This window comes from Aulostomus chinensis, chromosome 9 (genome assembly GCF_037954235.1).
Source record: "Aulostomus chinensis isolate RoL2024-O1b breed Wild chromosome 9, RoL_Achi_v1.0, whole genome shotgun sequence".
Classification (NCBI taxonomy): domain Eukaryota; kingdom Metazoa; phylum Chordata; class Actinopteri; order Syngnathiformes; family Aulostomidae; genus Aulostomus; species Aulostomus chinensis.
The window spans coordinates 22,880,824-22,905,815 of NC_141328.1; the positions used below are offsets into that span (position 1 = coordinate 22,880,824).

Consider the following 24,992-nt stretch of genomic DNA (forward strand, 5'->3'; position numbering starts at 1 on the left):
AAAAAATTGATCAAAATGCATCAGTTATCTTCAGAAATATAACATACTGATAATAATGATATCCTCTCAATAGCGATATATCAGTCATCAGAATCCACGATCTACATTTTGATCCAGATCACCTCAAAACATAAATCACTTGCTCCTTGTACGATCACGTTGGCCTGCGTGTTCGCCGTGAGCCTTGTTAGACCTGTCTGCTCTCTTTGTCGTTCCTGAACATCTGAGCAGATTCAACATACAGTGGGTATCTTGTCGTTAAAGCCCGCCAACCATCATCAGGGTAAAGAGGAAACACAATGGTGAACTTCGTGTATTCTGACCTGTTTCTGAGTGCGCTCAGATAAAAGGGTCAGCAGACTTACTGTATGAATGTGCAAGTTAACAGACTTCTCATTGTTCCATGCTTACAGCACAAGTGAATCTGAGGATAATCATCTCTGCATGCCATTAAATGACTGGGTGGCATGTGAATCAACATTAGCATCAGCTGCGTCTGTGTGCAACACCTGATCCACTGCTTACATTTGCTACTATAATGTTGCAACAGGTCCAACACCCATCCTCAAGGAGTGGTGACAACATTGACCTTTAGCGGTCAGTGAGCATTGCGTTTGTATATTTCGACCTCTGATCTCTTCAGCGCGAGTCTATATAATAAAAAGTCATAGGATAGAAATAAAAACCCCTGGTTGACCCTGCAGTTCCTTCTCTAACCCTCACATCCTCACTCTGCTGATTAGCTCTGTTTATATCCCAGTTCAATTCCCTTTGTTCTTTCTTGCATCCTTGATGCACTTTTGGCCTCTGTTTCCATTCTCTTTTTCCAGCCTGCATGTTACTAAAAGGTTCTCAAGATCCAGCATGCACTCCCTGTTATTCTGTGCCTCAACATCTCATAATCAAATTTGACTATCATATCCAAGATAAAATTAACATTAGAATCCTGATGACTGGAGGACTTATTTGAGGGCTGTTGTATTACACAGCATTTGTTTTATCTAGATGTACCTGATATATCATGGCAGCAAATATTTTCATCCACCAGAAGCAAAACTGAATTATTTGAATCTTATTTATTAAATCACAGTTTACATTTGTTTGTTTGTTTGCTCAGTTTAAGCTCACCTGTGGTTATGATGGTGCTATTGTTCCCATGCATCAGCAGTTCAGACATGTTGACAACCTGACATTTTGTTGCTGAGCCCAGAAAATAATATCCATGTCTAAGTGAACTCTCTTTACAGTAACTGCATGTCTTGTCTGTCCAAGAAATACATGCATCCTCTGCTCCACAGATCACTGCTTGGTCAGCTGAAACGATGAATATACATCACACGCTGTCACACTACGATAACAGACCTAAGCTTTCAATAGTAGAGAGGGGTTCATGCTATAATAGCATCACAGTAAAATCACAAGTGCATGAAGCCGTAGGGAGCTGAAAATGCTGCTTAATCTCCCCAAAGACCACACTGACCTCTAGGAAAAAAATAAACCACGACGCTGTTGACACACAATATAAAAATTCTATCACTCTCAATTACTGGCAATGCTCTTAATTCTGGTAATTGCCTTGCTTCCTTAAAGAAAACATACATTCACGTTCTATGGAAATGACTGACCCCTCAGGGATTTGTGAGGGAAAACAATTTTTTTTTTCATCAAATGCAACACATTGAGAAAATGAGGGCACAATTTGCCCTTCCCAAAGCCATTAATTCCAGCATGTAGCTTTAAGGGAGTCTGACCCAGAATAATCACAGTTTTCAAGAGGAGGTCAATAGAGAATGCACTGCAAGCTGCGACTGCCTCGAGTAGTCTATGGAGTCTAACTACTACTGTCTTTGTAAGAGAAACACTTCAAGCAAAGGTACTTCAAGTTATCAAGATTCTAGAGCTGAAAAATTTCCATTGATTTTTTTTTTCCTTCAAGGGACACACATTTCTGGGGATTAGTAAGTAAATTTGCATAAATTTATTAAGGATGTCAGTATAGATTAAAAATGGCTGGCATCCATAATCTGTGTGCAGAGGTAGACTATGAAACATCCATTTTTATAAGAGTGAAACATCCATCCATCCATTTTCTACCTCTTAGCCTGGTAAGGGTCATGGAGAGGGTGGAGCCTATCCCTGCAGCCTTCGGGCGACACCCTGGACAGGTCGCCAGTCCATCACAGGGCCAACACATAGAGACAGACAACCATTCACACTCACAGTCACGCCTACGGTCAATTTAGAGTATCAATCAGCCTCGTCCCCTCTTGATGTCTTTGGACTGTGGGAGGAAGCCGCAGTACCAGAGAGAACCCACACAGGTACAGGGAGAACATGCAGACTCCACACAGAAAGATCCCGTGCCTAAGCCTGGGCTCGAACCCAGAACCTTCTTGCTGTGCGGCGACATTGCTAACCACTGCACCACCGTGCCTCCAGAGTGAAACATATTCTCGTGAAAATATCCATTCATTTTCAAAAAGTTATACACAACTTTTATGTATGATTCACATGACCAGCAGCATCAGTTGTCAATACGCCTGCACAAACTGCTGCAGGGAGAGGCTCAAGCAAAATGCCAAACATGTCTTTTATTCTCAGTGGAGAATTCTCTTTAATCATTACAACAAAGCTTTGTAGCTTGAGGTGCTGCAGTTCTCAACAGGCAGGTGGAACTCACCAAAACACCTGTGTGTGGGTTTATGTCTGCGTATGTCTGTGTGTGTGTGTGTGTGTGTGGGGGGGGGGGGGGGCTGTTTTCAGCAGCAGCAGCAGCATGTTGAGGTTGTACAGGTTATGTAGTCCAGTGGATAAGATGGTACAGCAGTTATGTGCAGTGCAGTGATTCATGAGATTACAGTACTTTGTAACAATTACTGGAAACATTATAGAAAATTACAGATACACTTTTGACACCTAGGAATTCACATTCATGACTGCCCCTCTGACAAATATATTCATATACTAGATTTTATATTAGAAAGACATTGTATTTTTCCAAGATTCTATGTTCATTTAGATTTGAGAGAACAACTAACAAACTCAGAGCATAAATTTCAGAAACTGCCTGCAAGGTGCAGTTCAGAGAATGGAAGTCAACTAACGGACAATGTATCACGCAACAATCCTTAGCAGTAACCCAAACATCAGCCAAACCTCAGTATGAGGTACGTGTAACCTTGAACATCCTGAGCAAAATCCAACATCCAGGTCAAAGTCCTATGTTCGTTTAAACAGCTTTAACAGTGGACTACTCACATTCTTTTTATGTATTTGATATCAAAATTAATGTCAAATTAAGTCCCGTCCCCCTTAATTACTATTGCAAACATGTCACTTGTGACACTGTCAACAAAATCATGAAGGGATATTACAATCAGCGCACTTCTAATTCAATCTTCTGAAATAGGGTAAGAGAGAGTGAAAGAAAAACACAGAAAAACTACAAAATGTACTTGAAGGCCAAAACTAAACCACACTGAAAGAGGAAGACGTTGAAATCAAGAAGAAAGCTCACCAGTCCCAGTGAGAGTAGTTAGTGCCCCCTTTATAATTCTATAAATTTGGCACGTTTCGAGTAAAAATTGCAGTCTTAAAATAAAAGTAACAAACATCTTATAGTATAAAACTGCAGGGTCCAGTCGCGTTTAACCTTTCAGCTCTATTAACTCGCAACAATACTTCTTGGTTTTGTTTTTTTATTCATGTGTGGTATTATCCCTCTCTCTCACACACACATTTATACAGTGTGTAAATCACTGTGCGTGATTGGCTTGAGAATCCTCATGGCTCTGTTTCATCGCACAGATGCAATTGTTGCCTTTTATTGCATATTTGAATAAATTCCCGCCTGTCTTATCACTGACTGAACTTATTCATATATCACATTTTAATTTTCCACAGCTGCTTTGTTGTGTGGCTATGTACAGTGAGGAGCAGACAACTGAGCTGGGGACTAGAGGAATGTTCACATAACAGAGTAAAGGCAAGGTTCTGTGCTGTTTGCACAATCAAAACTCTCCAGCGGAATGAGGAAATATGTGCAAGCTCCAATTCAAGATGCTCTATAAACACGATAAGTCAAACACACTGCCCTACCTAACCTTTCTGCTCTCTTTAATAAACCTGTCTCTTAAGTGTTCCTCCTCCTCTTTTTTGTCTTCAACATACACAAACATCGAACTGTAAACCATATTTTGCTATACATGATTATTTATAGCATACATAATTATAGATACCATTTTGTACTTCCTCCTTGTTGAGTTTGTCATTGTTTACCTGCAGATTTTACTTACGTAAGATGCAAAGTTTACAGTTTAAGAACAAAGACACCTTTTTGCTTTTATGAAGGTTGCTGCATATGAATTTGCATCTTATATTTCACATAGCAAGTGATCCAACCGTCTGGTTGACAAATGACTGTCATGATAGTTCCATCCATCCATCCATCCATCCATCCATTTTCTTCCGCTTATCCTGTTAAGGATCACGGGGAGGCTGGAGCCTATCCCAACAGCTGAACGGGTCACCAGTCCATCACAGGGCCAACACATAGAGAGAAACAACCATTCACACTCACAGCCATACCTACGGTCAATTTAGAGTATCAATCAGCCTCGTCCCCATTTGCATGTCTTTGGACTGTGGGAGGAAGCTGGAGTACCGGAGAGAACCCACACCTTTATGGCTATCAAACGGTGTCACAAGGTTGGCTCATTTCTCTCACTCTCTCAAAACATAATACACACACACACACACACACACACACACACACACACACACACACAGATGGTGGAGGCTGACCTACAAGGTACCAACATGTTCATCAGGAACAAAGGGGGGTTCAGCATCTTGCTCAAGGACACTTCAACAAGAACCTCACCAGAAGCTGAGGTTGAACCAGCAACCCTTTGATGATGAAACTTGCTTTAGACGACAATAGAATGAACTGCCAAATCCTGCATAATTCTTATTTGACTCTTCTTTTTAACAGCTGTGGGTAAAAGCCAGTACATACTAAATCAAACATGATGGGTTCAGCGTGTGAAAAAAAAATAGTTTCACTGCAACAGGGCGAAGGGCATCTTAGGGTGCTTGATATTTGATAAGTTATATAGTCATTTATAAAGTGGCATCATGGGGGCATCCACATTGATTGCTTCCAACCTAAGAAGATGAAAGGATCATGGTCAATATCCATCTGCGTTTTCATCACGATCCAAAGCTCGTCATCGTGTGAGGATGTCCCGATCTTACCTGATCACCCTTCCGCACTGAAATGCCGTTAATCACTGAAGCCTGATCAGAGGTACAGTCTTTTGTTTCAAGGCTGTAATGCCTGAAAATGACTGGAATCATATCCACAAAGAGAATACGATCCACACAATCGAGTGTATTCATGCATTCAGTTGAAAGAAAGTGAAAGAAACACTCAACTGTCATTTAGGAAAATAGAGAGCCATTACAAAAGCCTGAACTTCTCAGAGGAATGTGCAATTCACATGAAAAATATGTCAAAGCTGCCTTTCCAGTCCAATAAACTCAATAAACCGTTAATGATAAAGCAAATTGAAAATGCCAGAAGGTATACAAAATGCTGAGAAGACTTCTGAGCAACCTTGATGAATGGTGTTGCATATTGGATATTTATGAACTATGGAGCTCCTATTTAAATCTCATTTGAACTGGCACCTGGCTCAAAGTCCTCAACACAATAGAGTCTGTTATAACACTGAAGGCAAACTTGAGCATTGTTGAAATGAAGCCTCACATTTTGTCAAAAGTGAAATTAAATTCCTCACCGAAGGAAAGCAAAGTCAAAGGTATCATAATAGTTTACAGGCTATGATGTGTGTTAATGAGGTAAAGTGTTTGAGAAAAAGCATGACAGCTTACCTCTGCTATCATATCATTACAATGCGTAAGGACCAGAGACATCAGCACCTTTTTTATTCACCATTAATTTTCACAGCCAGTCTCACGCTGTGGCAAAGGCTCGAAATTGGACATTAGCAAAAGGCTCTGTTGTTATTTATATCCAGTTCTGCACATTTTTTTTTATTACTTTTGCTTGGCAATTATTTCTCTCCATCCTCTCTCATTGTGCAGAGCAAGCTCTTTTCCAAGGATGGGAAGGAATTACCCCCCTAGCCTCCAACCACAACCCCCCCCTCGACTAGAACTGAATGTTTGAGCCTCCAGTTTTCAGAAACAGATGTAAACTCAGTGATACTTGACATGGGTTAACGTCCATGAAAAGGTTCTCTTAATCCAACCACCCTCATTGTGAAAACACTCTACGTCAACTATGCCACTGGGTTCTCCGGAAGACATAAAAGGTCTATACTTACAGACATCACATAACTTTTCATCCACAGTACAAGTATGCCTGATAGCCTGTCATCAATATTTTAGAAGTGCATCCTGAACTGTCACCGCCCCCCCCCCCCAAAAAAAATGTTTTACAATATCTAAACCCATGGGGCATGTTTCGGTTTAAACAGGTACATTTGCCTAGTCAGGAGAACTTCATGGATTGGATTTAAAAGATAATGGGCGATCACAAACAAAACAACATAACCGAATATGGAAACGCTGTGGATGAAGTCAAACAGAACGAGACATGAGTTATAAGTTTTGCCATGCAGTATGAAAGTAAGTTGCAAAACACTTCTCTCATCTCAAATGATACTTGCGCTACAAGTTAACACACCATTTGGACGGTGTAACTCCACAGCGACTCACTCTCTTTAACTGTTGCAGAGTCCTGCTCAATATTCCATCGCTGTTGCTTTCACAACGCACTGTTTTGTATGACTGGTGATTTTAGGATTATGTGTTCTGACACTACAGGATAATTTGGGCACATAATCAAATTGGGATTCAGTTAAGACTTGGCCACACATCCACTATTGAATGTGAGTGAAGGAGCTGCATGAACCCAGCCAGCACTCCTTGACACACCGAAGCATTGGCATGACAGCACAGTATGAGACTTTTATGTTGATTCAACAGAGGAGATGTGCAAAAACACTTAGGCGAAGCGAGGTTACCCTGATTTATAGGAAGTGCATACATTTAGCAAATTTCACCAGGATTCACATTTTTCATTTGGTTCCATTTTAATTGTCCAATTATAAGATTACATCCATCTTAGAAAACCACTACAGGCCAATAGAGGCCACTTGTCCTTTTTGTAAATTTCCTAAACTCATGGGAATTTATGATCGAGATGGTCTGCAAGAATAATAAATACCTCAACAGCGTAACAAAGTCATTACATTTTCAGATATACCATTCATCATTATCCTCTGATTGTGTCCAATGTTTATAGATAACATCATTTCTGGCTGTAACCACTGAAGTTCATGCACCAGATACACAACCAAATGAGACTTTTCCACAAGTAATTGCTTGTGTTTGCCCTTCAGCTGTGGAAGTATTTGCATTTTATGCCGTATAGCTGAGGGGTTCATCCAGCGTCCACTAATGTGAGGAGCTGTGATACCTCTGAGTCTCTATTTGCAGCCTGTTGAATATGCAATCATGCCTTTGTTGGAGCTGAAGAGGGCTGTGTGCTCAATCTCTCAGATTAAGCGACAGGGCAAATAAAGCTCAGCATGTATAAACACACACACACACACACACACACACACACACACACACACGGCTCTGTGGTTGCAAGCTCTACTGCCAACATACACAAGAACCAAATCACTTATTCCTACAATGTTGTACTTCTAATTTTTTGATTATGGTAACTAAATCCTCCTGGATCCTGCTCCAATTTAGTGACATGGCCTCTCCCAACTCTGATCAACAGAGGCAACAAAAAGGATTCTTAACCCATTAAAACTGCAACCTCTAAATTAAACTTTGAGGATTTACTTCTGTTCTTCAGACAGAGAATAATAAACACATTGAACTGACGGGCTTAGTAAGTTAAACATAGGCAATACAATGTGTGGCCCCATTTACAACCTTTAATAGGGCAAGAACAAACAGCTAGACAACTTCTCAATACAAGAGACTAAAATGTGACTGTTAAGGTGAAAACATTAGTGATGCTGAGAACCGCAGTTGTCTTCGTGGCTACATAATCTTCAGTTCTGACCTTTTCCTTTGGAGAGTGCTGCAAGGTACACTGCTCCACTAGACTGCCAAAACAGTTCATATCCCGAAAAATCTTTTCATTATACATCAAAATGTACTGTTTGGAATTATCTCTGCAAAATGGTTGTGTTTTTAGAGGGGTTTTTTTTGTTTTTGGTGAGTTCCAGTGTAGCTTTGAAAAATACAGGCTCAGAGGTGTAGGAGTTATGCTCTCGTCAGTAGATATCCAGTATTAGGGAGATAAATACCACTGTTGGCTCTCCAAAGGGTTCCAGAGATTTATGGATTGCCTCTGTGCAGAAGGCCTCTGGGAGGCAAAAATTCTATGAAATCAAAAAAATCCAAATGTTTTGGTAGTGTGCAACACACACACACACTCACACACCCACAAACATGCACAGTCCATGGATGCCTGTGAGGTGGAGCAGCAGCTGCAGCTACGATAGCTCTACAGTAGGAAAGTTGTTGTTTTGTGAAGCTGGAACAAAATCCCTGGCGAGAAACAAACAAAAGAAAAGGGCGGAGCTTGCGTGTGGACGATGCAACAGCCAAGGGTGTTGCATCGTCCCATTAATTACTCCCTCTGCACACTGTCCTCCACTACAGTGTACATGACCCACATGCTCAGAAAGATAAGCAGGGCTGTAAAGAGCATGGGAACACGGTAGGAGGAAAGAAAGCATCTAGCAGACACGACGATGCTCCAATCTACTCAGCCTTTCACTGGCACACTTTTTGTTTCAATCTATACCTTAATCCTCATTAATGTGTACCTGGGATCAAAATAAACAGGGTGCAGGGACAGTCTGTCTCCAAGTATTTTCGTGGAAAGTGGCCCACTGAGAGACACCCCACATGCCAAGACAAGGCCAGTTAGTTGGCAGGTCCATGACGGATAAATGTGATCCTTTTGAGAAGCAGTATTGATCCGACAAAAGCTCACGACATGAATCGAGTATGAGCTCTGTACTGTTAGTTCCTTCTCTCAAACACACTGAATAGCAGCTCATTAGACTCAGTCATGCTGCTGCTGGCACAAGGGCTGCAAACCTGGACTCTGAGATCTGAATGTTGGGGTTTATATGTTTTGGAAGATGAATTTTCATCACTGCTCTGTGAGTCTGTAGCAGCAGAAATGCTCCCCGGCAGATTGTGTCATGAGAACAAACCTGGGTTTAACTGCGTGGGTTTGAGACTAATTAAACAGCATATTATTCACAGACAGGTCAGTGTGTGTGTGTGTGAGAGAGCGAGAGAGAGAAAGAGAGAGCAGTGCAGTGAGGGGCTGAGTGAATCAATGGTTTGCATTCAGCTCTACATTAAGATTTCACCCATTTTAAATAGTAGAAAAATAGAAGATCAATACATGGTAATCAATATTTGGCCCTGCACAATTTGATCAAGCTCATACATATTACGTTTCAATAAACTGAGTAAAACTACACAGGCATGATTTAAACAACCACAGTTTACTATTCTGACATTGTCATCATCCTGGTTAATCCAACCAGCAAAGCCTTTGGCAGAAACTCTTTAAAGCTTTACAACCATTTCTTGTGAGTGTTATTGTCACATGATGGTTTAAATCCATTTTCACAGGGTTTTCACACCCCCCCAAAAAATAATGATAGTGAGGATTATATCAGTATTACTAAAGACAAATGTTTATCCATCACAGCTTACATTCAAATATCACCAGATCCTCGGATTACTAAAACCAGGATGAGCTGAGCTGCAGCCCTCTTGTTCCCACTATTCACTGTGCAGTTATTTGTTAACGTGGGAATATGAACTTTACAACTGGATCCAACTGCCTGAGTGTCTTCATCGCTGTACCAGTAAATGACAAGTCATTTATGGTTCACTCTTGTGCTTAGCAACAGCGAGTTTCCTCGTCATCGCTTGTCTCTCTCGTCGCTCTCTCTCTCTCTGGGTGGTGTTTCCAGTATGATCACACAAACCAGCATTCACATTTTGTCTTTTAACGCTATTTCACAGGGACAACCTGTTCCGGTCCTTCTGGATTTAACAGACTGCTGAGCACAGGGTGTTTACGACGCCGTCCCCTTCCACGCACATGCACGCACACGCACACACATCCCTCCAGAGGATAGAATCTCAGAGAGGCAACACAGCCTATTTCACTGCAAATTAGGTTAATCATGCTCCAGAGAGGCCCAGTTAATAACCCTCATAGAGGCTATTAAGATGGCACCTAAATCACAGGAATATCCGAATATCTGATGGCCATTTTACACAATAAGGCCATGTTTAGCCCCGAAGTTGTCAGTGGCCCTAGCTGTGAGGACTACAAACTGATTACATACACCCCAAGCAGCTCTAGACTAGTAATGTCTTGCAGGAGTGATTGTTCCTCCATTCTGTAAACATCTCAGCGTGGAGTATAATGTATTAGGAGCCCTGCTTCATTAAGCTATTCATCAGGATTGGAAGATTAGATTCAACAGTTTCCTTCTACGCACGTGAACAGCACAAGTTTTTTTGCTCCCTATTTCTTATAGGCCACCTTCCTCTGTGTTTCTTACAGTATAGTCAAAGAAATAGGACATTAGTAACCCATTTATGGTAGCAAGATAGAACAGAGATGGATAACTAACAATCCCAACACAAATGACCCTCTGATATGACACAGCTTCAATTGCACATTAACATTCACACACACACACACACACACACACACACACACACACACACACACACACACACACACACACACACACACACACACACACACACACACACCAAAAAAAAAAACAATTGGTTAGATATACGAAAGATTAAGTCATGGTTTGAGTACAAGCAAGAACTGTTCAGGGATGTTTTCAGATCTGTGACAGGCATGGGTGGGGACTGTGCAATCCCTGCTGACCATCTCCAACCTGCCCCCCCACTCAGACTTTCTCGCTGTTCGTGACGTCATCTGTGACAGAAGAGGTTAGTTGTTGTTTTCCCCCCCACTTTGCACTTCAACGTTCTCAACAACCGTGTTTGTGTTTCAGGTGAAACAGACAACTTGTGTTCTTACTGGTGATTTTCTGCTGCTTCACAGTATCTCAAGAGCCTTGGTTTTATATGAGAACTCAATGTGGGGAAACTAAACCGAGTGACGTTTGAAAGATGGAGACACTGGGAGACACACATCCCCGCTGGTGAAACCTCAGAAAAAAAGAAAACAAAAACACTTTCTGTTTCAAGCTTGGAAAAATTTGTGGACCTTTTTCAATCAGCATGTTCTGTTTCATTCAACAACACCACGTTATTTTCCTTTTTTTTTGGTTTTGTTTGTGTTTTTCTCATTTGTGTCCTGTGCAGTAATTTGTGTTTGGCAAGAAGCTTTTAACAATTCAATCCAATAAACAAACTTCTTGCCACTGCCAAGATTTTAGCGTGGTGAGTGTTCATTAGGATGAAGAACCTCCACAGAAGATTTTAGCCCAAAATGCGCCAAATGGTTTTTGACATAGAAATAATGCAACAGATGTAAAACCAGACAGATCATTCATCAAATGCGATTTAGATTATTCATCTTATCAAGAAAAAAGGGCGATACATTCTGTACACAAGCTCTTTCCTGTCATTCTCTTTAATCGCAAAGTGAATATTGTGGAGCTTTGGAACGTGAGTTTATTGGACTAAATGTGATCTTTTCATACAAAGACCTAAAAAAAAGAAAAACTTCCTTCTTGCCAGACATTGAACAATGATTCTGAATTACAGGCAGTTTGCCCACATTACACTAAGAGTAACTACAGTGTTCAACTTCAATCTCCTGACTATTTATCAATCAATACCTCTCCTCATTCAGCACTGTATTAATGTGCATGAATCTATTTTTTTGTAGGGGGGCTGTTCTTTGCGGGTTCCAACAGGTACAGTTCTTTTCTCTCTCTATGCAACTCTTCACTGCACGTTTCGACCGAAAATGAATTGCTAAAACGAATCCCAGCAAAGGCTCCCCGCCATATACTGCCCTGAAGAATGACAGTAAGAAACAAGATTCCAGGGGTTGTGAACACAATTACCTCACATCCCATTCTAACATCCAAGATCATGTCAGCAAGTAAGAGAATCATTCCTGACCATGAGGACGCTCTCTGTGCCTCTGACCAATCCGACTCACGATAAAGCACTTAAATTTATTTCATTTCATCATCTTGTACAAGGGATCTGAACAGCAAGCGAGCGTGGCCGCCGTTTCCCTGCGAGGTCACCCTTTAGATGTACACTGTGTGTCATGCATAATTAATGTATGGATGTAAATGGCAGGGCATTAGATCATGCAGCGAGGAGGAGATCCAGCCATCTCACCACTGGCAGGTTTGGTCTCATTTCACGGCGTGTCATGATCCCCTGTAAACCTATTTACGCTCAATGAATGAGCTCAGTTTTAGCTTTTGTTGGCAGACTTTTCCCCCCCCCCCCCACTAAGTAGGTAGTCTAGTCTCCCTGTGCGTCTGCTATCGGGGCTGCTGGTCTAATTATCAGGACGCCAGAAAATATCAGTGTGTCACGTTGTTCTGTAACTTTTAAATGTACTGATGTTATTACAAAAACAACAGGGATTGGGGGATAAAATACTAGTTGTTATGGTTACATCCAAGATAGATGCTTTTACTACAAACCACCTTGGTAGAGATAAAGATACTTGAATATTTACTTAATAAATCAAGAAAAAAATGTTTAATTTCAAAGTGTAAAAAAATAACTGCCATTGTTTTTGTTTTTGTTTTTTTTATCAAATCAGCATCCAATACAGACATGACTTTACACGTGTACATTTCACCGGCTAATTAGCGTATTAATTGCGTGTCTGTGGGAGCCGCGCGTGCTCTCACAGGTGGGGAGATGTCAGATCTAACCTTGGGGCTGTGTGTGCGCGCGCGCGTAAGGAGAGCGCGCTCGTGTCTCTTGAGCTTGTGTGTGTGTGTGTGTGTGTGTGTGTGTGTGTGTGTGTGTGTGTGTGTGTGTGTGTGTATTGCTTGAGCCGTACTGTTGGCGACCCCCAGCGCACAGGATGTGAAATTTCCCCCCCATCATATTACTTCTTTTTTAAACATCACAAAACGTTCATATAAGCCTCCGCCTTAACATTCCTGTGTCAACACCACGGCGGAAAATAGTCCGGCGTAGGCGTACGTGTGGAGAACTGTGGTAAAATACAAGCTACATACATGTGTTTGAGGGCTTTACAAACCTAATTGCTACATGTACTAATCACCAATTCCTGCAGACTCTCATAACTTGCAGTGGCGTAGATTAAATTACAAAAAAAAAAAAAAAAACAGCAAACAATGTTGTCGAACAGCGGCGACAACACGAGACTAGGGTATCTTTCGTATCTCCTTGAATGTTTGGTTAATAAGGTTAAAATTTCTATCGTATTAAATTGAGTCTTACCTGCGGGCAGCGCTCCGTTTTATCCACATTTTTTTTCCGACTGCCGAATCCGACTCAGTCCTCCTGGTATCCTCCCATTTAGATGGGTTTCCACCAAAGTCGTCAAAGGCTGATAAAAGAAAAAAAAACACTCAAGTGACGGACCTTACTCCAGCTGTCAGTAACGCAAACATCATTTAAGCCATATCCGTCAGCGTTGCGCACATACAATTCCTCCAACGCCGCTGACAAATCCCTCTAAAGATACCGAGCAGCGGTCAAGTCTCGGGGAAGTTGCCCGTCAATTGTTCTACTTAAGGGGGTAATTTCTCTCCTTATCAGTTAAAAAAATGGGTAGAGGGGTAGAAGCGCGTGCAGGTGGACAGGTGAGCGGGAAAGGGGGGGGGGGACAAAAAAAAAAGAGGTAGCCTCAAACTTTGCCTTCACGCAATGCTTTCATTTTTTGGGGGGCTCCAACGGTTGGAAAGAGGGAGAGATTCGTTGCGGGGAACGAAAAAAAAAAGGCATGTAGTTGGCATCCTCGTCTCTAGAATGACAGCACACCTTCTCCTACATCGTTGAAAGGCAGACGAACGTCCCGAGAATCTGGGGTGGAAGATGTTCGCCTCGCTGATGCACGGAGACAAGTCACTGCTGGCGGGGGGTCCTCATTATCTACTCACATCTCTGGAGGTGTTGCAGGGTGCGGAGGGGTTACACGAAGTAAAAGAAAAATAGGTGCAACTGAAAAAAAAGGGAAGATGGGAGGCGACGAAGGAGGATCCTGGAGTTGTTACAGAGGAGTTGGAGCGAGGAGGGAGAGGGAGGAGGGGTGAGAGCTTGTCAGTCGAGAGGAGGAGGAGAGGAGGACAGACCGTCTCCTCCTGCTTGCTCCTCTTCTCTCAGACTGACAAACGACCTGCCTGCCGAGCCTTACGCTGTCGTGACGTCATTTTAAAGCCAATATGTCATGTGCTGGATTGTCTCACGTCATATGGGTGCACACTCAAGTGAGTGTCAGCCTGAGTAAGACGAGGAGCGGCACTGCCCAGACCAGAGCTGTACTGAGCTGCACAGTGAACAACTGAGGCGTAATGACCCGATGAGTGATGACTGTGTGAAAATTTGCTGGAAACACACTTGGCAACAGAGTTTCATGTGAAATACACACCAGCTAGAACTGGCTGGTAAATATGTTTTAAATGGTGTGACCTTTAAAGCGTCCGAGATTTTTTACAATGTCTTAACGATACTTGATTTTCCCAATAATTAATGTTTTGTTTTTTTGTTTTTTTTTAAATTGCTTTGATATTTGTTATCATCTTTGATTACTTATAAAAAGCAACATTTGTGTGCTCCAAAAATCACAGCGTAAACAGCTCACAGTGTTTACATCGTGGAGACTGTATACATCCTCCACCTGCATCAGAGGGCCGGAGTTGTCAGTCTGTGTTAGTATCACAGTGCGATGCTGAAGCTATATTCTGAAGCTGTAGGTTCCAATGCAGATCTGCTATACACCAAATAAAAATGAAATAAATAAAAAAAATATTATTATTTTATTTTATTAAATAAATAAATGATCTGTTCTTGAAGCCTTAAAAATACTTCATTGAACCGTTTGTAAGCAAGGAGTTGTCTTAAACATCAAATCTGTACATGAAAAAAAATGCCTAGTGATAAAATAATAATTTTAATAACTCCACAGGATTAGGTCCATTTATTTCTCTTTTTTTTTTGAGGATTATAATGTAGCAGGTTCATCTTCACATAATTATTCATCAATTTATAAGAGAAGCTATATCAGAGCAGTTCTCAGGTCTCAGCTTATGTTTGGTTATTTTGTGTTGATGAAAATATATCAGAAGATGTGTAGAGTCCTTTGGTGATGCTCTCTGTGTTTGTGCGTCAGTCGATTGTAACCTAAAGACCACTGAATCATTTAAAAAAAAAAAAAAAAAACAAGTTGTCACCGAGTCAACTATGTTTCCTTTTCGCTTCTTCATTCATATTTGAGCAGCAGTGGCTCATTTGACTGTTCTTGACCCCGGCAGCCATGTTGCTCTGTATTTGCTCTGTGTATCCTATAAGAGGCGTGCTGGTGACAGGCACAAGCAGGGGTTTTTGGCTTCATAGAAGCTCGCCCGCCTCTCAGTTGGAAGTTGAAAGTTTGAAGCCAGAGCACAGTAGAGTCTGGAGGATTCAAATTAGTAATCCTCTGGAACAAGGACAGGAACACTGAAGTTGCTTTTCTTTTCATTGGGATATGCGATATTTCCATGGTCTCACTCCTGCTTCTCAATAACAGATTGTGAATTATCAGACTGCATGAATTTTTTTTTGGAATAACTGCATTTATCATGAGAACAGCCTTTGAGTCTAGACCAAGACACCCTGAGCAGAACCAGTCTCAGGGTGGGTGAGGATGGGGGTGAAAGCTTAAAACACAAGAGAAAGAAAATGCAGAGTTGGTAACATGCATTAATGGGATATGAATGTACATGCATGAGCCCGGTGCATCATGGGAGCAGCAGTCTCGGTCCATAGCAGCATAACAAGGGGAGGGTCACAGACCAGCCTCAGGCAGATTGAGCTAGGACCTTTCAAAGCTAAAATTTTTCTTCTTCTTTTTTTAAACACAGAGAGAAATGCTGCCTCCCGCACACAATCTAGAAGATGGTTCCACAGAAGAGGCCTCGTAGCCGAAAACCCCACCTCCCATTCTACTTTTGGAAATTGCAGGAACTACAAGTAAGCCTGAACTCTGAGAGCACAATGTTCTAGAAGGGTAATAAGGTATCCTGGGATATTTTAGATATGATGTGCCTGACCGTTAAGGGTTTTGCTCAGAAAGTGCGGAGCCACTAATATTTTCTCTGTTACTAGTTCCTGTAAAGTGCTCATACAGGGGCATTCTTGCGGAGAGATGTGCTGGAGTTTACAGAATGTTCTCATTCTTTGTTCGTACTAATGCCTGCAAAAAGTTAACGTGCATATTCTATTTTCGGCTGAGAATGAAAGGAATATTAATACCATTTTGCTTGAAATACCCACAGCAGGGATTTATGCGGAGGTTGCTTGTCTTGCTGGTCATTCAAAATGTTACACAGGAAAAATAGTGCATAACTTTTTGTGAGATATCATACAGCTTGTTTGTTTTAGTTTTTTGGTTTGGTTTTTTGATGAGAAGACACTGGACAATACAAAACTACAAAAACCTAACCTGGAGGTCACAAACGCATACATTTTTTTTCTGATTCTTTTGAGACAGTGTCTGATTTTGGCAATGCTACGTAGACAAAGAAGTTTGTTTTATTTTCAAAAATTGCAGCTTATACAGGTCCTGTTATGCATGAGGTTCAGTTAGCTGATTGATTTATTTATGTGTTCTGCCTTATGGCTTTGTTGATGAATATTACTGGATATCACCTGCATAATCATTAAAGGTTACGGTTTGTCTTCCAGTAATATTGCCAAATAGAAGCACATTTGATGTGAATAATAATGGTCCAAGCAGATAACCCTGTGGAACCCCGTGACTAACCTTTCTGCAAATGAAGCTTTTATTCCTTTAATTTACAATCCGGAATAATTTTTATAAATAGAATTGAAACAAGCTTAGTACCTGGGTCAAAAGTGCCAACTGCAGCTCTAATTTCTAACGGGAAAGGTGAAAGTTTGGTCCTTTGAAGCAATATTTTTGTAATTTTCACCAATTCTGCCTCTATGCTTTTATGGATACTCCTGATCCTCGGAATAGAATAAACTCTGGTTATATGGAATATCAGCTGTTTAGCAAATACTTCCTCAGTGACCTTCACTCAAAGAGAGGGTTAGATATCAGTCTGTAGTTGGTAATAAAGAGGATCAAGAGTAGTTGTTTTTTAATGCCACTTTATAGGACCAAGCCACACAGACTGTGCATAAAGACGGACCGATAATTTCCTAAATAGATATCTATCCAGGGGACAAATCAAATCGATGAAGTTCTGAAAAGTTGACGGCAGAGAAACAGTCTAATTATATGTCATGTTTTACAGCTACGACAAGGGTTCCTGTGTTTGAGGATGAAATGGTTCAGGGCAGGAAGTGATTAATTTTAACTCTAATACTTTGAATTCTGTTATTACGGAAACCGGTGACGTAACTATTGAGAGCAGCAGAAATGCGTGCATCAACAGAGCTATGATTCTGACAGCATGGCCACAGAGCTGACAAGAAATCTAGAGTTAAGTTCGATTCATTAATGAGGAGTTGTGGGCTGCTCTGGTGTTTTCAGAGGGCCTTCCTGCCGGTTGCTCTTTTGCCATCTTCTCAGGCGAAGCAAGTTTCCTCCACATTGATGGAGCACCATTTACTTTTGAGTTTTCATGATGTTGGCTTTAATTTGTGGTTTGGGGAGTTGTACCTTGGAGGTGTCCTCCTTTCTATTAACTTTGCCTTTATCACAGCAACAATGAGTCTGCAGCGCTATCAACAAGATCAGTATGATTAGTCATCTGCTGTTGTCACACAAACTGAGTCAAATGATGATTGATGAGTTCCTTTAATTCATAAATGTAAATGCACAAGAACATTTGTTTTCATGGTTAATGGGCCATTAAGATAAATTCAAAATTTATACAGAATAGTCTGATAAACAGACACTAAAAAAAAAACCAATATAAAATAAGTGTCAAAAATAAAGCCGTGTTTGGCATACTTGGCACACACTTGGCACCCTTGGATATGTCTGAATGCACCTTGTGGACAACATGAATGAAATACAAATTTTCTATGATATATTCAAGAACAAAATTTGGTGAGGATAAAAGCCTTCAAGTATTCTGTGTTCACTTACACCGATTCTTTATCATAATAATAATTTAAAAAAAATTTAAAAAACGTCAGTGTTACCTTTCAAATGAAAGCAAAATCCTGCATTTATTCCAAATGGTTCAAGAGTGGCTTTCAGTTTATTTTTGTACGTTTTTTTTTTTTTTAAGGTGTTTTCAGCAAAAAAAAAAAAAGGAAAAGAAAAGAAAACTGACTCATGTAATGGGGTTAAATAAAACCTGATAAACAGAAATTTGAGAAGAAAATGTTCAATTTCAGTGCCATTTGTCGGAACAAGGTCGACTGTGTGGTTAAAGCGATGAGTCAGTTTGTGTACCATCTGAGAGAAGCTGACTGAGTCTAACAATGAAGTAAATAACGGGCTAAGGTTATCATTATCCAGTAGAATAATTACTGTAGTTACTTTATTTGTACTAAGGACTAAATATGAATTTTTAAAAAGTCTTAATCTGGTAAAAACAGTACCCCAATATGGATTCTACAGGAAGTGGCAATTTTCAGGTCATGTGCTTCTCATAATAAAACATCCTGATATGAAGTGAATCCATAAAGTTAAACACAGTAAGAGATATAATAAAAATATATGATTAAAAAAACAATAATCCTATCCAGTTGCCACAGGAAGTTACCAAAATTATGATTTATTACGTAACATCCAACTACTACACATAAAACAGACCAAAAAAAATAAATATGGGCATGTCAGAATTCATGAAGAGACGTCAGGATCCATCACATCACCCAGAAAAGAACTGACTGCTCGATCTGACGTTAACTGTGTTTTCTTATACTATTCCCCACTTGAATGCTGAAGAGAGAGGTAGATTCTAGGGGGAGGGGAGCCTTGTATCTACCATCTTTCCCACGTGACATGAACGCGGCATTAAATTGTCATCCTGGGGGCTTCTTACACACCTGTACTACAAGGATGTCAGCGGTAGGCAAAATCCCATTACATTAAAATCAATGTGCCGATGACCGCACAGCAGGATGGGAGAAAATATTACCTATGACAAGATCAACTCTTGCGTGAGAAAAAGAGAAAATGTGGCGGCCTTTCTTGTACACCTCCAGGTCAAAGTGTCAAACCGATGAACCCATCACACCTATTTTAGCCTTTGCGACTGGTCTGGCCTTTCCTGGAAAAAATATTACATGGCAGAGTTGTGTTTGCTGTATTTAGACGAACAAAATGCATGGGGGGGGAGGGGGGGGGTCACAAATTGAACATGCAAAAAAGTTTACTTTGCCTCTGGAGTGATTTTTGCTTGGTGGGGTTTTGCTCACTCTCTTTAAGATTGCCTTAATCAGCATATAGTAATGAATATACTTTCTATCTCAATTAGATGAATTGCAGCTGTTTATGAAACACTATACATGATGAGGCTGTTTTCCTCTTCCACTAATTTTACCGTAGAGAACATAAACACCATCATTACTGCATTAGTGTGCATGTAGGCATCCTGATGCAAGTGCATACTTCTGTAGCCGTCAGAAGCTCTCCAGCAGATGGAAGCTGTCATTCTTCTCTTTCTCTCTGTCTTCTTATTCACACTCTCTCACCCACGCTCAGTGTTCTGCATGTTGTCTTCTCGTGTTGCATGTTTGCTCGGTGTGCATGTACTGGTTTTTGCTGCTGTTGGTTCATGCGAGAAACGTATGCGTGTCACAGTGTCAGCAGCCGTATTTTGCCTCAGAGACAGAGTCACAGGTTGTCATGCGTGTCTATGAGTGTGGCTGGCTTCGGCATACATGGACTTAAATGCAGCATACAGCACTAAACATCTGTTGTGTAAGCCATTAACACCCCACCAAGAGAGTGTGAATTAAAAGGAAAAGGGATTTGAGTATTGCTGTGTATCTGCTAAGCTGGATTGAGTCACTCTCAACAGCAGTTTCTAAGTGCGCAAGGAGAACCAGACAGTGAATGTGGAGACTTGACATGAGTCTCACTGACTGAGGCTTCAGTCTGTTGTGTCCAGTAAAGATGCTGTACACAGCACATATGGATGGATGTCTGATTAGTCAGACCTCAGTACAAGACATCTCAGTGTCACTCAAGTCAATGAGTGATAATGGGCTTTCATTGTACGTCCCATTCATGTACAAGATAAGTAAAAATATTTTCGTTCACAGTTTTTGGCTTCAAGCTGACACCTTCTCACATTGTTGAGGATTGCGTATCACTCATACTTAAGACTGTCATAATTATCTCTTTTTTCTTTTAATTATTAAAAAAAAATGTTAGAGTGATTAACAGTCACCACTATCGCACAAGACAAGACATTACCTGATTTTAATTCACATTAATTTTGTGACGACGAGATACTGAGAGTAATTGTATAACGTGCCTTTCAATCCATGAACAAAATGAAGCACTACTTTCCTGCACGTGAGAGAATAAGAGGGGTTATTTAGGCATATGGGCCCTCTGAAGTGACCGCACCGTCAAACTGCAATTTTCCCGGAGCACAATCATGTTATTTCCTCAACTACAACAGAATATGGCAATGCCTGTCCAAGTGCCCTGTGCTCTGATTGCCAGGAGCGTGTGTGTCTTTTGCTGTGTGTGTTCAATATTTCCAGTCTAATCTTCAGTGATTTTTTTTCAGTAAAACAAATTTATATAAACCTTTCTAAACCCATTTATTCATTATTGGCCCTTCTTTCGACTTGAAATAAATTGTTTTGCTTTTGAATTAATGACTTGAAACTAAAAAAAAATTTAAATGAATGATTTTTACCAGCATCACCCAGAGAGTTGGGAACTGAACTTGAATGCTTTTAAATAGTGATGTCATACTGTTACAGTGGATGTACATCCCAAGGCTCAATGTGAGCCACAAGACTTTGGTTCCACAGGAGAACAAAAGTTACATTAGGTTGTGTGTGTTTGCTGAGTGTGCAGCGCATGCACCGACACACACACACACACGAATGGCTCATTAGCACCACCTGGAGAAAGCATAGACGTTCGCTGCAATGATGACCATAAATGACAGTAAAACAGAGAACGACAATGTTATTTATTATTTCAGCTCCCGGTGAGTTCTCAGCATTTTGCCATCTTCACTGGGGATGATTTTCTTCTCCTTGAAACTCCGAAACAGTGATCCACAATACAAATCAAACGCTAGGCTTTCTGAACCACAGCACCCCAGGAATTATGGGTACTGACCAAATTATGTTGGTATGACTAAGTGATGATTAGAGTAAAGTATACGTAAGAAGGGGCACGATCAAGTGACGTCACCCCTGCAATGGATTGGAGCCCAATAGACAGTCAGAGCAATAGCAGGTCAGAAGTGATCTCCATCCATCCATCAATCCATTTTCTTCCGCTTATTCCTGCTAAGGGTCGCGGGGGGTTGGAGCCTATCCCAGCTGAACGGGTCACCAGTCCATCACAGGACCAACACATAGAGACAGACAACCATTCACACTCACAGTCACACCTACGGTCAATTTAGAGTATCAATCAGCCTCGTCCCCTCTAGGTGTCTTTGAACTGTGGGAGGAAGCTGGAGTACCAGAGAGAACCCACACAGGAACAGGGAGAACATGCAGACTCCACACAGAGAGACCCCGTGCCCGAGCCGGGACTTGAACCCAGAACCTTCTTGCTATGAGGCAACAGTGCTGACCACTGCACCACCGTGCCAACTAAGAAATGATCTCAAGTAAGGTAAATAAGATCTTCTGGTAGTCTTGTTGGATTCTTTGTTGATGGAGAAAATGGGGCTTCTTGTCAGTGGTGGTTCGTCATTTTAAGCTGCAGATCAACACAATCCACTTTCTGCATCAAAACTCTGAACCAGTTGATGGAAAGGGTTAAAGAGAAGTTTGGGGTTAACTCTAAGAACTGGTACCTATGTGACTTCCGATAAGCGGTTGAAGGCAGACGGATGAACGGATGAATCAACTATGTAATAATGAAAAGAACATCACAAACAATGACCAAGGAAACTCTGGCATAATGTCAACAACGCTTGTGCCTGGCCGTGAACAGCCTGCTGGGGCATGCTGATGATCTCGTGGACACTTGACTGCTATCTGCGTTGCACCGCTGTGTTCATGAAGAATAAAGTGAAGAGTGACAAGCAGAGCAAGTATGACAACACTGAGCATCTGAAGTCCTTCAGGCAAAGAGCAATAATCTGCTCAAAGTCATTCTGTTTGCTCAGGAATAGCAAACATGTCATTACGATTCACACATGCAAAATCTTACATTAGAAATGCATCTTTCACACTGTTTGACTCCTGTAAAGTTAAATAAAGCATAAGGTTTGATAAATGCATCAAACTATTGGGCCCTATTTTAATCATGCAAGGGCAACAACAGAGTGGAAGGTCTTGGCCCACGGATAATGTGGGCGAGTACAAGCGCACAGGCTATTTTGGTTCATGTATCTGCATCACAAAAGTGCAGGACGACTGGGTGAAGGTGACTATAGATCCGTGGGTGTGGTTTAATACACTGTCATAAATACAATAGACACGCTCTCTGTCAGCCTCATAACTCTGAAACAGCTGCGCAAATCATAGTCAAGCATGAGACAGCAGTTTAGCTTTAAAAAGTTGGAAAGGAGGCTTTGATGCATAGGATTAATAAACCCCTATAATCCGACGTCTCCCACATGAACAGACATCCGAGCTATCGCGGACGAGTCCTATGTGTGTGAGTGTGTATGTGTGTGTATGCGTGTGTGTTGTGTAGCAGCCTGGTGAACGACTCACAGCATTGACTTCTGACGTGGCAGTTCTCAAGGAAGCAATGATTCAGTGAACTATGAAGGAGAAGGTTTTCATACAGTACTACAGACTTCTGGACAACAAATGCTGCAGGAGCCGCCCATAATTCATAGAATAATACAAACGTTCCTCATGGTGGTGGGCATATATCAAATTCTTTTGGGTTTAAAATACATGAAATATCTTATTCATCTTATGCACACTGTGTATTGAAAAGGCTGTAATATGGCATCTGGCTGACTTGACATCGCATTGCTCAGGAATAATGCTGTTACTAGATTTAGCAAACGTTAGTTGATATCATGTCAGTGAAGTAGGAAAAATTAACTGAACTTTAACGGTTATAAATTATCTACATGTTATTATAGCGCTGCATTTTCTAGTTCTGCAAAAATAAAACTGTTTTTTTCGTTGTTGTTTCCACTGATTTTTTTCCCCCTGTACTATATTGCAGGGGGTGTCACAGGGCCACTTGATTTGTGTGGATTTCCAGACTTTCAGTGTTTAAGGGGGAAGGACAAACAGGGTTTACAGCCACAGTTTACAGGAGGCCAGTTCAGACAAGAAGGACCCTTAAGTTAAACTGATGACTAGACATACACACCCACTCTTGATATAGTTATTCTCTGTGACAACTATACTATATATCATTAAACCTAACAATCAAAAACATATCAAAGGCCAGAAATGTGTGTGCATGAGACTGAAAAAAGTGGATGTGTTTCCATAGCAACAACATCATTTTGGATGAGCATTTCAGTGGCAGCTGGGATGAACATTCTACAGTAACTTTCAAGGGATTATGTGGGTTTTTCTTTTCACCACATGAAATGTGTACAGAAAAGGAAGATTTCCATGAGGCAACAAATGCCCTTTCATCTGCGATCTTAATGCTCTCCTGGGAATGAACGGACCATTCTGAATTTATATTTCTGAATAAAATTGCACCTGAAATGTCTGTACGTATACCACATTTTCAGCACCAGACCGTGTCTGTCTGGATGTCCAGGTAGAGGCTTGAGCTTTTTATAGCAGCAATCCTATTATCCCAACTAGGAAAAAAATGAATGTGATGAGGATTAATGCAAGAAACCAGGAAGGGATTAAGATCAATGGACAACACATTGAAAACATAGAAGAGTTCACCGGTGGGGATGGAGGATCTGCAGAACCCACTCCCAAGACCCAGGGGTGCATTCATCAAACTAAAGAGGGCTCAGAGCTCCAACAACATCTCAAGAAGAACAAAGCTGAGGCTGCATAAAATGCTGGCAGGGGAGGGAGACAACAAAGCCTAATAGGAATCCTCTGCATTCAACGGCAAGAGGGAGAGTTACTAGAAAACATGACATGTTAGGCATTGAGGGGACACAAACCAAAGAAATGCACAGTTGAGAAAGAGATAGAAGAGGTAAGCTCGAAGTCATTGAATTAGGTGCTGGTGGAAGCTATTGCAGGTGACCAGGAGAGGTGCAAGCGCTCTGTTACGATAGGTGGCAGATGTTGTCCTTTTGGCTTTTGAGTAGTGGGAGGCTGAGCCCTGGAGAGAGGAAATCTTGAGCTCATTTGGGAAAGCTCTCACCTAGTGACTGAGATGAAGAGACTGGCTTCAAGAAATCTGTCCACTCCACTTTTCATCCTTTTCATTCCGTCTTTAAGCCAAATAAAGGTAAGGTCATTTAAAATGAAACAGGCTTTGATTACACTGATTCTACCTTTCCTTCAAATAGCAAGATGCGTTACCTGCATCATCTACTGCCTACACATTGGTCTGTAAGAGATTCGGTTTGTGAGAAATTCTTTCATATCAAATATTTTTTCCTCTAATACTCCCTCTAAGCTGTGTCTCTTGGCTCCTTTCCATTAATATATTCTTATTTTTCTGTGCAGTCCAA

General features: G+C 41.1%; 1 protein-coding gene across 3 annotated transcripts in view; it reads right to left on the reverse strand.

Annotated features, from left to right (window-relative positions):
- ajap1 (adherens junctions associated protein 1) overlaps positions 1-14,397 on the reverse strand; it is a 52,480-nt gene extending 38,083 nt beyond the window's left edge. For 2 of the 3 annotated variants that reach the window (XM_086214316.1, XM_086214314.1), the window contains exon 1: positions 13,531-14,397. In XM_086214316.1, coding sequence (XP_086070442.1) covers positions 13,531-13,559 — 29 coding nt within the window. In that variant the 5' untranslated portion in view covers positions 13,560-14,397. The remainder of the gene's footprint in view (positions 1-13,530) is intronic. The other variant, XM_086214315.1, reaches the window with a different exon arrangement.
- Between the last annotated feature and the right edge of the window lie 10,595 nt (positions 14,398-24,992).